The 17,124-nt window shown below is 58.6% G+C and overlaps 1 protein-coding gene across 6 annotated transcripts in view; it reads left to right on the plus strand.

Moving 5' to 3' along the window:
- The window catches only part of PTPRN2 (protein tyrosine phosphatase receptor type N2), a 799,963-nt gene that overhangs the window by 778,955 nt on the left and 3,884 nt on the right, over window positions 1–17,124 (plus strand). For all 6 annotated transcript variants that reach the window (XM_053217793.1, XM_053217794.1, XM_053217795.1 and 3 more), the window contains 2 exons: window positions 3,419–3,472; window positions 4,911–4,975. In XM_053217793.1, coding sequence (XP_053073768.1) covers window positions 3,419–3,472; window positions 4,911–4,975 — 119 coding nt within the window. The remainder of the gene's footprint in view (window positions 1–3,418; window positions 3,473–4,910; window positions 4,976–17,124) is intronic.

Genomic DNA, 17,124 nt, shown 5'->3' on the forward strand with positions numbered 1-17,124 from the left:
ACGTTTTAAATACTCTGTGAAGTCAAAACGGGGACTGCGGGAATTCGGAAGCAAGCTGCCGTCGTAGGTGCCGGGAATTCCTTTTTAGCAACTTTTCTTTGCCGAGGGGGCCGTGCTTACTGCACTCTGCCGGAAGCGAGGCTGACCAGCTGCGAATGGGACACTCCGGTCCCGCGATTCCTTCCGGTGATGGTTTTCTGAAACCAGTACGCTTACTGTTTCTTTCTTAAATGTACTATTTTTGTACTTGGCCCCCTCAGAAAAAATGACCAAAACCTGTGATTGACCAGGGTGTGAACGTGCAGACGTTGGGTTAGTCTTTACAAGCACAGACTGGACAGCCCAGTACGAAGTATAACAGAATGTTGGAGGTTCACATCTAAAGAGATTCAGCGACCGAGAGATTTCTAGTAAAAGGCCTACAAAAATAAAGCCGTCCTAGAGCTAATCTGACTCTGAGCTTGCTACATTCTACACATGTACACACATACACACACACACAGAGTACACACTGTGCACACATGCACACGCAGGGCACACACACACATGCACACAGTGCATACACACACGCTCACAGTGCATACACACACATGCACATGGTGCATATGCAGGGCACATGCACACACAGTATGTACACACTTGCACATGCAGGGCACACACACATGCACACAGTGTGCACACACACACACATGCTCACACACAGTGCATACACACACATGCACACGCAGGGCACATGCACGCACAGTATGTACACACATGCACACGCAGGGCACACACATGCACACAGTGTGTACACACACACACATGCTCACACACAGTGCATACACACACATGCACACACAAGGCACACACGCACACAATGTGTACACACATGCACACACAGGGCGCACATGCACACAGTGCATACACACATGCACACACACGTGCACAGATCATACACACACATGCACACGCAGGGCACACGCATGCACACACAGGGTACATACACACATGCACAGAGCGTACACACATGCACACACAGAACGCATGTGCACAGTGCATACACACATGCACATGCAAGGCACACGTGCACACACACACACAGTGCGTACACACACATGCACACGCAGGGCACATGCCCACACACACACAGTGTGTACACACATATGCACATGCAGAGCTCACACACATGAACCGACAGTGTGTACACACACATATACATGAAGGTCTCGCCCCACACACAGGGCAGGTGCACACGCACACACAGGGCACATGCACATACATAGTGCGTACACACATGTACATGCAAGGCGCTCGCGCACAGTACGTGCACACACATGCATGCAGGGCGGGTGCACACACATGCTCACATAGTGTGTACACACACATGCACGCGCAGGGCACGTGCACACACACGGTGTGTACACACACGTGCACACGGCACATGCACACACTAACGCATGCAGCGGGGTGCACACACACAGTGCTTACACACACATGCACGCGCAGGGCACATGCACACACACGGTGTGTACACACACGTGCACACAGGGCACATGCACACACGCATGCATGCAGGGCGGGTGCACACACATGCACACACAGTGCATACACTCATGCACACGCAGGGCACGTGCACACACACAGCCTCAGATGAGCTGGCAGACCTCACGTTGCTCACATTTGAGGCACATCTTGGGGTCTGGCATGTACTTTGTCAAACCTAAAGCTCTGTTGACCTTACGACCCAAGTCAAGGATGGGAGTTTTAAGATGCAGACCACCTCCACTTCCGGTTTTAAATTACCACTTTAGTGAACGTGATCCTGGGTGTCCATCTCCACCACCTTGAGTTTATAAGACACTTACAGTCTTGGCTGGAACTGACCACCCAAGACCAGGAGCCTCTCGCTCTACTGCCTGAGCCAGGCGGGCGCCCCGAGAATCAAAGTTTTAGTAGGAGAAAGTAGTGGGTCTCTTTTTCAATCTGTTTTATTCTCAAAGGCCCACGAACTCTGAGGGCACCGTGGCACTCTTGCTCGATCTTGATGAGCTCACGTGTGCTTCCTTCACCGTCCCGCTCCACCCCAACGTTAACGTGCGCCTCGAAAGCGAGCCGAAGCTCCAGCAGAGGTGGCCACCGAGCAGCCTGTTTCACCCGTGTTGGTGGGTCTTCTCATTTTTAAGACTTCCGGTGGCCTGCCAACTTTAAATGCTGCAGGAGGCTGCCCGAGGGGCGTGGGGGTGGCCCCGTCGTAGGGCACATCGCCTCACGCCTGGGCTCCCCTCGTGCCGTTCGGCGGGGCGTGTGGGCCTTACTCCGTTCACTCGTAGAGGAGATGGAAAGGACCAGCTTTGTGCTTGGGGGTAAGGTACCGCCGGGCGCCCGGGCCAGCCGCCTGCCCCCAGCGCCCCCTCCGTCTCCGCGTCCAGGGGTTTGAAGCCAGGCCACCCGCGGAGAGAACACACACTTCCCACACCGTCTCTGTGCCGGGCAGGCCAGCCTCCTCAGAGAAATGCGGCGTTTTCCTGTTTCCGGTGCGAGGGAAAAGATCCTTTTTTTGCACCGGTTTTCTTTTCTCTCTCTTTTTTTAATTTTGCCCCGTGTCATACATTGTAGAAATTCACACAGAGCAGTTTCGAGCACAGCCCCCTCACGCGTTTGGCTCATTTACTTTTCTCTATTCAGAACTATTTTACTGAGAATTTTCATGTACTTTGTAAGCAAGTTTAGTGGTTTCACGGACTTCCAACACGTTTGGAGCTTACACAGTGAATTTTAAATCAGCCCTCTGTTTCGATTTAGGGCTCGGTCACGAGATAATCTAAGCTCCTTGTTAATTTGCATAAATCCTGGTCTAGAATCTGCACAGCGAAGTTGTTTGTCAACATGTTCAAATGTGTACAAAGGAAGGACTTGTCTCTGATGTAAGCTCAGGTTTCTGTGGAAGGAAGAAGCCCGGACCCACCGGACGGACCAGAAGGGACCTTAAGCTGCTCTTTTGAGACAATACTCATATTACATTCCGATAGGACATCTAGGACGTAAGAAACTTGGAGCAATACATCGCAGAACTCGGCCGTTCTAGCAGAGTCTAGATGCCCACGTCACAACAAAAAGTCAGGCTGAGCGGAGCCGCAGACGTCGGGGCGGGGTGGGGGCGGGGCAGGCCAAAGACCGAGCCCCCCGGGGTCTGGCTTGTCCAGGGAAGGGAAGATGGTGAAAACGTAAGAGTTGTTTTTAAAGCTCTGTTTTATAACTTAACACCGACAAGGAAAATAAATCTTTGAAAACGTGTGTGTGATTTTGACTTGGTGACACAGGCTGTGGTAAACGGTGCCACAGATGGGCCCCGTGACTCTGGCTTGGGAGTTACTTTGCGAGGCGGGAGACAGGAGTCGTGGTGCGTAACCGTAATTTCTGTCTCTTTTTGTTTCAGAAAAGTAAACAAGTGCTACAGGGGCCGTTCTTGTCCAATAATTGTTCACTGCAGGCAAGTACAAGTTCTCACGTGGATGACACGCGCTCGCCACCTCAGAAGGCAGCCACAGTGAGGCGTGCAAGCGGAACTCTCTATCTGCGTGATAAGTACATCTAACTGGCGCTTCTGAAGGGAACCAGAGATACAAAGTTAATCTTCTAGGCCCTCGAGCTAAATGCTGCCGTGTGTTTCTTGCACTGACACCTGAGTGAGCCGCACGTGGCCCGCTCTTCCCCGCGAGCCGCCGGGCGTCCCGCACCCGGTCTCTGGCGGCCTGGGCCCCGCCGCCCTAGTTTTTCTTCAGCCCTCGTGGCTCTCACACAAACCCCGAGGCGGTGTCTGTGGTCCGTGGCCTTGTCTTAGCCACCAGTTCACGAGGTGTGGAGCCAGGATGCTGAGAAATGCTTGGGGCCCGTTAGGAGCAGGGACAGACTCTGTCGTGACCGGAGGGACGGCCGCCCCCAGTTGGTTACGTGAGTCTGGCCTTTGGGCAAAACCCAGACGGGCTGCACTCACCCTGGTAAGTAGAGGCACTCAGACGCCCGTGTGAGGGTGCCCTCGCGCCCTGGGCTTCACATCCACCCGGGTCTGGCGAAGAGCCGTGCTCTGTTGCGTAGAGTGTTCCTTTCTGCTGGGCCAAAATGGAAATACGTCTCCAAAGATCAGACGCCAAGACGGTCCGATCGGCCGACAAGTGTGCACGCCTCCGTGTGGGTGTCTGACCGTGTGTCAGTGTGTGTGCTGTGGAGCCACGCGCGTGTAACCGTGTGTGTCTGCGTCGGGTGCCTGGTAACTGCACGGGTCCACGTGCTTCCGCGCGGGCCTGTGCGGGACCAGTGGGGGCTGCGCCGTGGGTCTGTCAGAGAGTGGAAGGGAACGGCCCGGAGGCACGGGTGTCCCGGGCGGCGGGTGGACGGCTTGGAAGGCGCCTGTCGGTGTCAGGGCGGCCGTGGCCCCTCGGCTCTGGGAGGAAAGAGGAAGACGGGAGCAAATCCACGCAGGCACCTTAGCTAATCCCTGCTGCGAGGGTGGGGGGCTCCCGCCCTCCTTTTCCTCCTCCTCCTCCTCTTCCTCCTCCTCCTCCCTTCCCTCCCCCTCCTTTCCCTCCTCCCTTTCCCCCCTCCTCCTCCTCCCTCCCCCCTCCTCCTCCCTCCCCCCTCCTCCTCCTCCCTCCTCTCCTACTCTCCTCCTTACCCTTTCTCCCCTCCCCCATCCCTTCCTCCCCCCCTCCTCCTCCCTCCCTCCTCCCCTGCCCCTCCCCCCCTCTCCCCTCTTCCACCCAGCGATGCCTCCTGACCCGGCTTTCTTCCGCTTTCCTCAAATTCACAGCCTCCCTCTCCCCACACGACTCCCCTTAAACGCAGAGGGCAATCGGCTGTCCGCTGGCTTTGGTGGGCGTGGGGTTCACGTGGCCCCGGCCGCGTTCTCACCTCTCCCCTTCCATTGGCAGCGACGGCGCGGGCAGGAGCGGCACCTACGTCCTGATCGACATGGTTCTCAACAAGATGGCCAAAGGTGAGGCTCCGAGCGAGCGGGCTGCTTTGTTGGGGCCGAGCAGGGCCAGCGTTGCCGTGGCAACCTCAGGGTAATGCTCTCGGCGGCCTCGGAGGAAATTAGCCGCTCGTTGTCCCTTCCCCGGATCACGTGAAAGCTGTCTGCAGCACGCACGGTGTTTCTGTGGCTCTTCCCTTGCTGCCGGTGTCAGGCGCGGGGCTGGGCGCACGGTGGGTGCCGGGTAAGTGCCTGCTGAACGTGCTATGACGAGTGCGATCAAGGCGAAGACGCCGCTTGGAGCTTTAAATGCAGTTCGTAGTATCCTTGAAGTGTTGGCATAAACCGTACCTGCAGAATACAGCGTCGATCATTCCAGACTCCGCTATGCCTCTGGGGGTGACTGCAGTCACCCGACCCCGTCTTATCTCAGATAAAACCCGGAACACCCCCTGTTCGACATACCTGCACCTACACGGCCTCTCCTCCTGGTCTCTTCCTCCCAAATGCGGCACCGGGACTTGCACCCTGAACGCCCCACGGCGAGAAGGCATAGGGGCACCAACAGTGCCCGAGAGCAGGGGCCACGGGGAGAGCGGTGCCCCCACTCCTGCTCAGGACTGGGCGGACCACGGGGAGAGCGCCCCCCCACCTTGGGACTGGGCGGACCACGGGAGCAGGACGTAAGCCCTGGCCCCTTCGCTCCCGTGGACGTGTGGGCGCTGAGCTGGTCTGCAGCACCCACAACGTAGTCTCGGGAAGAAACCCATGAGGGGTCTCCTTAGGGACCAGGGAGCGAGCTCCACGGTCACGTTCGGGGAAACCCCCGTGTCGGACCCACCTCTTGGACAGTCACTCGCAAGTCACCATGGCAACCCAGGATCCTGCTGCATTGCCCAAGCTGCTCTGAGAAAACACCGCCTACCCTGCGGTGCCCATGCACGACCCACGGGTCCCGGAAGGAGGTGGGGACACCTCCCGTCTCTCTCACCCGTGAACCAAACGGTCCCTCCATCTACACACACACTCGCACGTGTGTCCTCGCAGACAGGCCCCGCCTTCCAGAACGTCCTTTGCCCAGAAGCAGGAGCAGATTATAGAAATGAGGTTCAGTGGCGCCTGGGGGGCTCAGTCTGTTAAGTGTCCGACTTCAGCTCAGGTCGTGATCTCGCGGTTCGTGAGTTCGAGCCCCCGCGTTGGGCTCCGAGCTGACGGCTCAGAGCCTGGAGCCCGCTTCGGATTCTGTGTCTCCCTCTCGCCCCTCCCCTGCTCACACTCTGTCTCTCTCCCAAAAATGAACAAACATCCAAAAAACTTTTTAATAATTCAAAAAAAGAAAACAGTTTCAGTACATTTTCACACCGATGCTGGCAACTCTAAAATAAGCATTTTCCTTACTCCACTTTCTTGTGGTTAAAAAAAAGAGAAACGGAGCCCGTCTCCAGACCAAGGATACGGGTGTGTGGATGAGCCCACAGGCCGCTGTTTCACACGTAGAGACTAGCGCGTGAGGCATCTCTGCTGGTACAACCTGCTCCCGGAGGACCAGGACTGAACCCGGCTGCACACCCCACACCCTGCCAGACGTCCACGGCTTCCTGGCCGGACGCCGGAGGGAGAACGAGATCGGCTTTGTGCCGCCAAATATTATTTTAAGCCCCCGAAATTAGCTGAGTGCTGGCCACGCGCAAACAAAGAGACTGACGCAAAAACACAAAAGGTCTGACACTGGTGAAGACGTATTTTGGTTTTAGAGCATAATGTGATCCTAATCTTTTTAGTTAAAAGTTTCCTGTCTGCTAATGCTACTGTGTCTTATCAAACACATCCTTTCGTTTGCAAACTTGCAACTACGGGAGCTCGGAGCTCTAGCAGAATTTCTGTTTCGTCCCTGGTACCTGCCCTCCCTTCTCGGCCTGCTGCACACGTAACGCTTGCCTCGTGTTAAATCAGAATTCCTCCTGAAGGAGCCCGACCGGCGCTCGTGTTCGAGATGCCTCCTGTGTGGGTTCGCGCCAGGGTGGACCCCAGCTCGCCCAGAGGCACGGGGCGGACGCCACGCTTTCCCAGTGCTGGGGGGGTCACCGGGGTGTCCTGCGAGGGGGTGCGGCACAGCCGGATGCTGCGAGGTGCAGTCGCTGCTTCGCGAGAGGCAGCTGTGGACGAGAATGTTCCTGCCTGACGAGCCGGCCGGGGGCGGGGTGCCGGCATTGTCCGAGCCCCAGCCCGCATTGACCCGCTCTGCTGTGCCATGTAACGTCAAATCCCACGTCAAGTGTGGGCGGCCGTCAACAATGGAGCCCAGCCATGGGGAACCGGCCAGAGAGGGCCGCCCCAGGCCCTGGCCCATCGGTCACACCCCCCCCCTCCCCCCGTTCTGTTCTTGACCTGCTCCCCTCTGCCCGGGAAGGGGGCGTGCGGTGTGAAATCCCCTGACCTGGGGCCTGGGCCGCGGTCTCAGGAGAGATCAAAGGGCAGGACGGCCCCTCGCCGGCCAAGTGGGTCTTTCCCAGGCCGCCACACTGCGCCCCCGCCCCCGGTTTTGTTCTGGGACAAGCGGGCCCGGCCTGTCGCGCCCGGGCTGCCTTTGTCTGGCCTGAGAGCCGGAGGCCGCGCCACAGACCTCACTCGTCAAATGATCAAAGGCCCAAAGCCCAGACACGAAACCTTTCTTCCCATTTCCTTTTCTTCCAAGGAATGAATCGCATGGGGACCAAAGAACGCCTTTCCCAAGCCTTGCCGAGTGCGCCACGCTGACACCGGAGCCCCTGGATCTGGACGGCAGGGCCCGGGAGCGCGTGCGGCCCGGAGCGGAGCCCCGCGCGTTCACACGGGGCCCTCGGGGATTAAGGCCCTTGTCCTCTTCAGGGCCCTTGGAGAATGAGCGAGGCGCGATTCACGTGCTTTCTCCGCCGTCTGGTTTGTTAGCAGGCGGACGACAATGCCGTTTGGAATCCAAGCGAGCGGCCCCCGGCCCCCTCCCCGACCCATAAACACCTTCGTCGCGTCCCTGCCGCCGCTGCCAGGGCGCTTCCAGCTCCGTCCGTCTGTCCGTCCGTCCCGCATCAGCATAGCCCGGGGAGCGCGCTCCTCCCGCTCGGGAGACCCCGGCTCCCGTGCAGCCGAGACGTTTTCCAAAGCTGTGCCTTCTCCGTGCGTCAGTGACGTCTCGCCCACATTTGGGTTTTTTTCTTGCGATCTTTTAGAGGAATTGTAAGCGCCAGGCGGACGGTGCCTCCCCACGGCCGTATTTGCCGGGTCACCGTGAGGTGGCAGCGGCCGGCTGTGTCACTCGTGCGGGGCCGTGACCGACCCCACCCCCCCGAGCGCCCCGCTGCACGGCCCTGAGTGAACACCACCGCCCGCCCGCCGCGCCCGCGTGTGTGCGGGGAGGCCCGAGTGCGGCACACTGTGCAGGTGTGGACGACTCTTAACTCTTCGGTGTGTGTCCCTCTGGGCCTCGTGTGTGAGCACACACCCTTTGCGTTCATCCGGCCAGTGACAACTACGTTCTCCCGAAAGCGATACGTAATCCGTGTGGGAAACACACAGAGTGTTTTTTAAAAGATCTGTCCCCACCTTTGTTTCTTACGTATTGACACTGAAAGTGGTCATCCCACAACGGCCCTGCGGACTTTCATTACCATTTGTCAGGTAAAGACATTTGGGCTTCCCCCACCCGAGGTCACGCAGCCGCCACGTGACCTAGCCGGGAGGTGAACCCAGGCTCGTCTGACAGCCCGTGTCCTTGATAACGATGCCCTATGGTTGCCTCTTCCCTGCCAACAAACAGACCCGCCCCTTTCTTAAAGTCTGCCCTGAATTGTCTGGTATAAGGAATACACCCGTTACAATGGCTGTTATTTAAAAAAAAAAAAAAAAAAGGTTTTCCCCTACGTTAACTTTTTCTAAGTTTATTTATTTCTTTTGAGAGAGAGACACAGACAGTGCAAGCAGTGGAGGGGCAGAGAGAGAGAGAGAGAGAGAATCCCAAGCAGGCTCCAGGCTCTGAGATGTCAGCACCGGGCCCGATGTGGGGCTCGAACTCACGGACTGTGAGATCATGACCTGAGCCAAAATCAAGAGTCAGACACTTAACTGAGCCACTCAGGCGCCTCCAGACATGCGAACTTTTAACAGCAGGTCAGAGTAGTAGACGGGATACTAGGTTTGGAGACCAAGAGACACGACAGATCACAAAGCTCAGCCAGACTAGTTGAATAATACCGCCCGCACGAGTGCCTGTGCATCAGGACTCCGTATCTGTCACAAGTAACAATATCAAAATGCCTTTAAAAGTTTTTCCCAACCTTACTGAGATATAGTTGCAATCGAACGTTGTGTAAGTTTCAGGTATACAACGTGGTGAATTGATAAATGTATTTGTTACAAAACGATTACCAAAGTAAGGTTAGTTAGCACCTCCATCGCCCCTCGTGGTTACGATTCTTTTTGTGGTGAGAACATTTAAGGTCGGCTCTTCCGGCAACTTTCAACTACGTGATACTGTTGTCGACTATCAAAATACCTTTCTTAAATAATATCCTATGGCTCCTTGAACTTTTTAAAACCCAGCAGCCCTTCACTAACCACATGTGCCTACTTAGTGAATTACAATTTGAAAATCAGTGCCTCTGTCATGCTGGCCACACATCACGTGCCCAACGCCACACGCGACTTGTGGCTGCCGTGGCGGACGACACAGAGCACCTCCGTCATCGCGGGGAGTCCCGCCGGGCCACGCGGCTCTGGGGAACGGCACTGGTGGGCATCCCCAGGTGCCTCCCACCCTGTCTCTCCCGGCCCCGCTCGCTTCTGCCTCTGTCTGTTCTCCACGCGGCGCCCGCGTGGCATCTGAAGCAGCGGGACCTCGGAGGCCCTGCTGAGCTCTCCCGTCTCGCCGCTGCCCTTCTCGGGGCCGAGCGGCCTCTGTGACCGCGAGGCTCGGGCTGCCCCCCGCTGCTGCGCCACGGCTCCCCGGCCCCTTTCTGTCACGGGTGCTGGATGCCCCACGGTCACTGCCACCAGGCCACAGTGTCCCTCTCGTGGCAGAGCCACGGAAGCCTCATTTCAACCTGGTATTTACTGAACACCCTGCCAGGCACACTGTCCAGAATGCACGGTGAACAAGGCAGGAAAACCAGGTCACCGTCCCCGAGCTCATCCTCTGTGCAGAGAGACAGACGGCGTGTTCAGCTTGTAGGGGTGGCGAGCACCATGAGGACCCTCGCCTGGGATGCAGCTTAGGGGTTGTGCCTCCCTCCCCCGCCTCCCCCCCCCCCCCCCCCCGGGCAGAGCCTTGACCAGATCTACGGACTGTGGCCCCCGGAACAGAAGGGGACCTGAGGCCCGTACGTTCTGACACCTTGTTGTAAATTGAGGAAGCAGATTTCAGAGGTTTGGCGACTTCCAGAACCCCTCCGGCTGGCCGGGGCGACACAGATCCCTGGTCTTTCTGCAAATGGCAGAGCCCAGGAGGCTGAGACGACAGAGGGCAGCAGGACCCTCCAAGTCAGGCCTGCGGAGACAGGGTGGTGGTTGTGGTCCCCGGGCCTGGGGAGCGGGGGAGCGGGGAAGGGTCTGTTCAGGGCCTGGAAGGGCGGGGTCACTGACTAGGAAGTGACAGGATTGGCTGGAGGAGAGGGGAGGAGGTGTGCGGGAGGGCTGAGCCCACCCTCGCCATGGGCATGCACGTGGCCACAGACAAGGCCACAGAGAATGGCGTGTGTCGAGGGGAACGTGTTTGTCTTCTGTTTGAAGCATGAAAACGTGAAGAGCTGGCAGAAAAGGAATGTCACCGACGGCGTGGCCTCAGCGTGACTTCACGGGGCAAACGCCTCATCTCCAGCTTCGTGACAATCTCAGGCTGAAAGACGCGTCTGGAACGGGGTGGCGGGGGCCTCGCGTGGGCTGCACCGCGGTTGGACAAGTCGCCTTCATCGGGCGGCGTGTGCGTGTTCCCCCCTCATCGGCTCCCTGCCGTCCGGCGCGCTCCTGCCCCAGCCGGCACCGGGCACATGGGGTGGCACGGGGTCGGAGGCCGTGCACAGAGCTGCAGCCCAGACAGGTGGGGGCCCCGTCCTGGGGGCCCCTGTCCCAGACGGGTCTCGGGGCTGCGACCCCATCCGCGCACACCATAGGCCAGGCTAATCCAAGGGGAAAACATGTGGTGTCAGGCCTTTGGCAGGAGCGGGTGCCGTCTGGCCGGGGCAGCAGTGCAGGGGCTGGGCCTCTGTCACTCTCAGAGTCCCACGGTCACCCGGACTGAGTCGGACAGAACACGTTGTGCTGAGTGTTGCCGGTGGAACAGACCCCTCGCGGTCCCCTTTCCACGAGGCCCAGAGGAGTCCACGGAAGAGGGTCCCGATGCTTCGCCGTCAGCGGGAGCCCAGCCAGGCCTCGGGCTCCAGGGCAGGGCCTGCCGCGTGGCCGACTCTCTGAGCAGAAATCGCCCGGAGGGCTGAGCGGCGGCTGCCAGGCCCACTTGTGAGCCGCGGAGGGCCAGTCGCCCTGAAGGACTCGTTCCTCCGTTCGGGGGCGGCCTGGCTGGCCTCTGTGTCCCAACCTCACAGGAGGTCAGGAGGACCCGCTTGGAGCCACGGACTCAGGAACACGAGTCCACGGCGATTCTGGTGCCTCGGCGGGGCGGGGGTGGGGGTCCCGCCGCCGTCCTAGGACCCTAACCCCACGCAGTCACCACACGGGCCTTTCTCTGGGCTGCGTGGGACCTCGTCCGGGGGCTCCTGCGTCCCTCGCTGCCTCTGCATCTCCTTCCTGCCCTGAGCCCATGGTACCTGCTCCTGGGGAGGGTGGGAGAGCAGCGGGACCTGGCAGAGCAGGGTCTCCGGGGTCCCCGGGGCGCTGGGCCGTCCCCCCACCTGTCCCTGTTCACGCCTAACGATCAGCGCGCTCACCTCCACCCGGGTGCCCGGCCCGCGTGCCCCACTGGGAGCCCCACGACCTCTGGCAGTAACAAAGGGTGGTGGCCTTGCAGTGACCTTGCACGCTGACCGAGCCCAGGTTCTGTCTGACTTACAGTTTTTATAAAAATGTGGAAGGATCTCAGTTTCTCCTGAAAAATGACTCGGAATTTGCTTCTTAATAAACACGAGAAAGGGGTGCCTGGGTGGCTCAGTCGGTTGGGCGACTGATTTAGGCTCAGGTCATAATCTCTCAGTTTGTGGGTTCGAGCCCCGCATGGGGCTCTGTGCTGACAGCTCGGAGCCTGGAGCCTGCTTCGGATTCTGTGTCTCCCTCTCTCTCTGCCCCTACCCCGCTTGTGCTCGCTCGCTCTCTCTCTCTTTCTCAAAAACAAAACTAAACATGAAAAATATTTTTGGGGTGGGATCTGGCATACTTGATTCTCAAGTGAATAGGATGCAGATTCGTCTCCTTTGATCTGGCAATTCCCCCCAAGGGTCAGCAGAAATCCTCCCCAATTTTCACCACCCCCCCCCACCGCCTCACCCCTCCCACCCCTACATCACCCCCCACCTCACCCCCCACCCCTCCTCACCTGCCACCCCCACCCCAGCCCCCCACCCCCGCCTCACCTCCAACCCCCACGCCACCCCCGCCTCACCCCCCACCCCTCTGTCACCCCCCACCCCTCCTCACCTGCCACCCAAGACCCCGGCCCCCCACCCCTGCCTCACCCCCAACCCCCACCCACCCCCGCCTCATCCCCCACCCCTCTGTCACCCCCACCCCTCCTCACCTGCCACCCACACCCCGGCCCCCACCCCCGCCTCACCCCCACCCCCCACCCCAGCCCCCCACCCCCACCCCGCCTCCAACCCCCACCACACCCCCGCCTCACCTCCAACCCCTCTGTCACCCCCCACCCCTCCTCACCTGCCACCCACACCCCGGCCCCCCACCCCGCCTCACCCCCCACCACGGCCCCCCACCCCCACCTCACCCCCACCCCCCACCCCGGCCCCCCATCCCCACCTCACCAGGAGCTCTGCCCTCCCGGGGCAGCATCTCACCACTTGGCTCCTTCGCTCAGATCCCCCTGGAGCGGAAGCAAGAGCACTTCCTCGTGCAAAGTAACAGTTTTTCCCCCTTGCACACTTGACACACGTTGTCTCTTTTACTTGGAAGAAAACACACTGGACCCCGGCAGGTTGCAAGCCTTCTGGGTAAAAACTCTGTGGCAAAACTGATTCACGTGTATTCGGCCTCACTAGGTAGCAGGGGGCAGAAAGCTGTGTCTGCACACAGCACGGCCCGCGCCCAGGCGTGTGCACCTGACGCTGGCTCAAGTGGGCGGGCCACACGACCCCCTGGACCAGGGAGCAAACGCCAGGAGAGAGCAAAGCACCCCGCCACGAACTTGGTTTCCTTTAACCTCAGGTTGATTCCTTCCCTGCAAAAATCAGTTTCCATACTTCAATAAAATGTTTAATGGTTAATGCCTTTTATCTAGAGCTAGAAAACCTTTCCTGTCTTAAAAATGGAGTTAGCTGAAGGGCGCCTGGGTGGCTCAGTCGGTAAAGCGTCCGACTTCAGCTCAGGTCATGATCTCACGATCTCACGGTTCAAGCCCCACGTCGGGCTCTGCGCTGACAGCTCGGAGCCCGGAGCTGCTTCGGATTCTGTGTCTCCCCTGCTCTCTGCCCCTCCCCCACTCACACTCCGTCTCTATCAAAAAATGAATAAACATTTTTAAAAAATTTAAATACTTTTAAAAATGGATTTAGCTGATATGTAAACTTGGAAACCAGTGGACCCTGAGTGAACTGGAAACTGGCAGAGATCAGTATTTACTGGACGGTGCCCTGGGGGAGTCAGTGGACCATGCAGGGCCGCGGGGAAGACGGTCCAGACAGGGAGCGGGGGACGGCCCTGAGTCCCGGGGCGGGTGGGGGGGGGGAGGTGCACCTGCAGAGCCGCCTTGAATGGGGTCTTCAGGGAGCACTCCGGTGTTGGGGTCCTGATGCTTTCAGACAGAAAACACTGGAAACCAGTCTGCATCCCTGCCGGTCTTGTCTTGGGTGTGCGATTCTTTTTGTAGGTTATGATTCTTTGACTAATTATAGGCTTTTGGACGTGAGCACAACACCCAATAGTCTGTTCCCCTAGAATGTAACATGTTGTCAGCAAAATGAAATTTTTAAACAGAGGGTCCCCTTTTCAATGCACTAGAGGGAGCTTCCCTGATTTGGGAGGATTTAAATAAATCTCTTAGCCTTCAGTAAAGCCTTTCATAAAGTAGCAAAGGACCCACACACCCTCTCCACCCTGTGACCCTCACGGATCTGTTTATAAATGCAGATTCTGTGTTCCGTGCACCGCGAGGCCCCACTGCACGTGGGAGCCACTGGACAGGGTGTGGCGGCTGCTCCCACCGCGTCCCCTTGTGTCTCCACTGGTCAGGACAGACCACAGACGTGAGTTCTGCAAGCTTCTCCCTTTGCTCACGTTGCCAACAACTGATGGTCTTATCCTAACAAGCGAGGGGACGTCCGCATCACCCAGCTGGCTTTACTTAATAAATCCATCAGTTGCCTGAATTTCGTTCTGGACGTTTTTAAGTATCGGTTTGATTTCCTCACTGTCCAACTCTGGCTCCAGGAAAAGTGGGCTCCTGAGCCAGTCCCTGGCCGGTTCCTCATCCCGAACCCCTCTGGGGACAGCCATGTTCTCTCACGTTCTCTCACGAACAGTGGTCCAGAGGGCATCACGATGTAATAAAACTAGAGAGTTTATTCGTACATCCATCCAAGGATCCTGCAGGCTCGGGACAGCCGCCCAGGAGGGAGGGCCGCACGTGCGACCAGAGGCAGCACCGGGCCACGTCGCGTGTCCCCAGCCCGTGCCGGCGGCTTCCAGGCAGGGACGGCCTCCATACAGCCTCAGAATAAAACAGCTGTTGAAAGAGGTTTTCCAACCAGCCTGAAGGACTAAAAGAAAGTGCCCTAAAAAGACACTTTTTATCTAAGTCTGGATCCTACACGAAGCCCTGGGATTTCATTTCGGAAGGACCTGCCCCCCGCACCGGATGCTTCTGAAATCCAGGACCCGTGGTCAGAAGGCGAGCGGTCGCAGAAGGTAGGGGCCCTGCGCGAGCCTGGAGGCCAGCGTGGGACATCGCCGAGCAGAAGTACTTTCTCTCCCGGGAGCACCCGGGATCTGCGAAGCACCATTCACGCGCGTCTGGAGTGCCGTGGCTCCTGTGAATTACGACGTGGCCGGGCCCCGCAGGGCACCCCCGCCCCCAGCGCTCTGTGCCAGCCTGAGACCCCACCCACACCGGCAGGGAGCCCCGGACTGGGGAAGGGGAACGCAGCGAGTGCCCAGGCCGTGGCCGCACCTGTGGGACCCATCCTGGCACAGCCCTGAGCACCGGGCTCTGCTGCTGACCCGCCCGGCCAGAGAACGGAAGTGCCACACGTGCGGCGGGACACATTCGTCTCCCCCTCGCTCGCCCCCCGCGTCGGGTTTAACCTTCTGAGGGCAAGCTTGTTTCTTGAAGAAGCCAGTTTCTGTGCACGGCTGTCCCTGTGACTGGCGAGCGGGCCCTGAGGGCAGGGCGCTCCAGTGGGGAGGCGACGAGAGGCAGAGGCTCCTGGAGCCTCGGCGACCGGGAGCCACCACACACCGTGGCCGTGGCCGGGGCGCCCCCCCCCCCCACTTCCTCTCTCCTCCTTCCCCCCCGTTCGGTAGCAGGGCAGACTCCTCCTTTGTTTCAGAGGGTCTCAGACTCACGGATTCCCTTTAAACCAAGACTGTTTATTGTGGCCTCGTCGGCTTCCAAAAACTATAACCCTCAAGGCCAGCTGACCAGCACGCCCAGAACTTGACCCCTGTCTTGTCCTTGAGTGGGTTTCTCAGTGGACCCGACTGCCGAGCTCCCTGGGGGACGTCTGGCTGGTCCAGAAGGGGAATTTCTTCCCCTTCCTATAAAGGCCCTGATTTAAGACATGGGGGAGCTCACAGTGTCCCAGTAGGACGGTCCTTACCTGACAGCTTGGTTCCCGTAAGGCGGCCGCATTGACTAGGAGCTCCCGACGCGCCCAGCACTGTCCCTACAGCCCTAGAGATGATCGGGCACCTGGGTCGCTCCGTCCGATAAGCATCCGACTTCAGCTCAGGTCATGATCTCACGGTTCATGGGTTCGAGTCCCGAGTCGGGTCCTGTGCTGACAGCTTGGAGCCTGAGGCCTGCTTCGGATTTTGTGTCTCCCTCGCTCTCTGCCCCTCCCCCACTCTCTCTTTCTCTCTCTCTCTCTCAAAAGTACATAAACATTAAAAACAGAGAGAGAGAGAGAGAGATGTGAACATTCCTGTCGTGTCTGCTCAAGGACAGGGAAGGGGAGACTGGGGTCATGGATACAGCCTGCCTAAGTGCCGGCCGAGCGGTGCCCCCAGCCCCCGGGCTCCTGGTCTGGGGGACATACGGCCAGGTTGTCCATACTTCCTGCTGCTCCCCTCTGTGCAGCTACGTTTGCTTTGGACGTGTTTCCTCCCAGCCCCTCCCCTGCCCATCTTTCTCCCTCGATGCCCATCCCACCTGCTGTCCGTAAGCCACAGAACCACAGGACTTGAAACATTCTAACAATCTTAGAAGCTTTCAAACTCGTTCTCCGGCTCTGTGCCTCAGGGGACTGATGTGCACACTTGGGGGGTGCAGACAGAGAAGGGCCTGGAGACGCGGGGCCTCTCGGCCCATCCGCCTGATGCCATCTGGCTGCCGACGGTCGTGGCCACCTGCTCCGTGCGACCGGGCATGAGCTGTTGCGCGGCGGGGGCCCTGGTGACGAGGTGCTGCTGGCAACATCGCACCTGCTTGGGGTTCGGCGCGTGGGTCCGAGGCCACCTGGGAGGTGACGGCTGCTCCCCTGCCCACGGTTTGCATTTGTGTAAAATGCTTCTTAAACTGTAAGAAGCTTGCGGGCCTGAGAGCCGGCACTGTTCTCTATCTACTAGAAGTAGAAAAACAAGAATACGTGTTGAATTAACAATAATGTCGGGCGCCTGGGGGGCTCAGTCAGTTGAGCATCCAACTTCGGCTCAGGTCATGATCTTTCGGTTCATGAGTTCGAGCCCCGCGTCAGGCTCTGTGCTGACAGCTCGGAGCCTGGAGCCTGCTTCAGATTCTGCATCTCCCTCTCTCTCTGCCCCTCCCCTGTTCATGCTCTGTCTCTTTCTCTCAAAAATAAATAAAC

This window comes from Acinonyx jubatus, chromosome A2 (assembly GCF_027475565.1).
Source record: "Acinonyx jubatus isolate Ajub_Pintada_27869175 chromosome A2, VMU_Ajub_asm_v1.0, whole genome shotgun sequence".
Classification (NCBI taxonomy): domain Eukaryota; kingdom Metazoa; phylum Chordata; class Mammalia; order Carnivora; family Felidae; genus Acinonyx; species Acinonyx jubatus.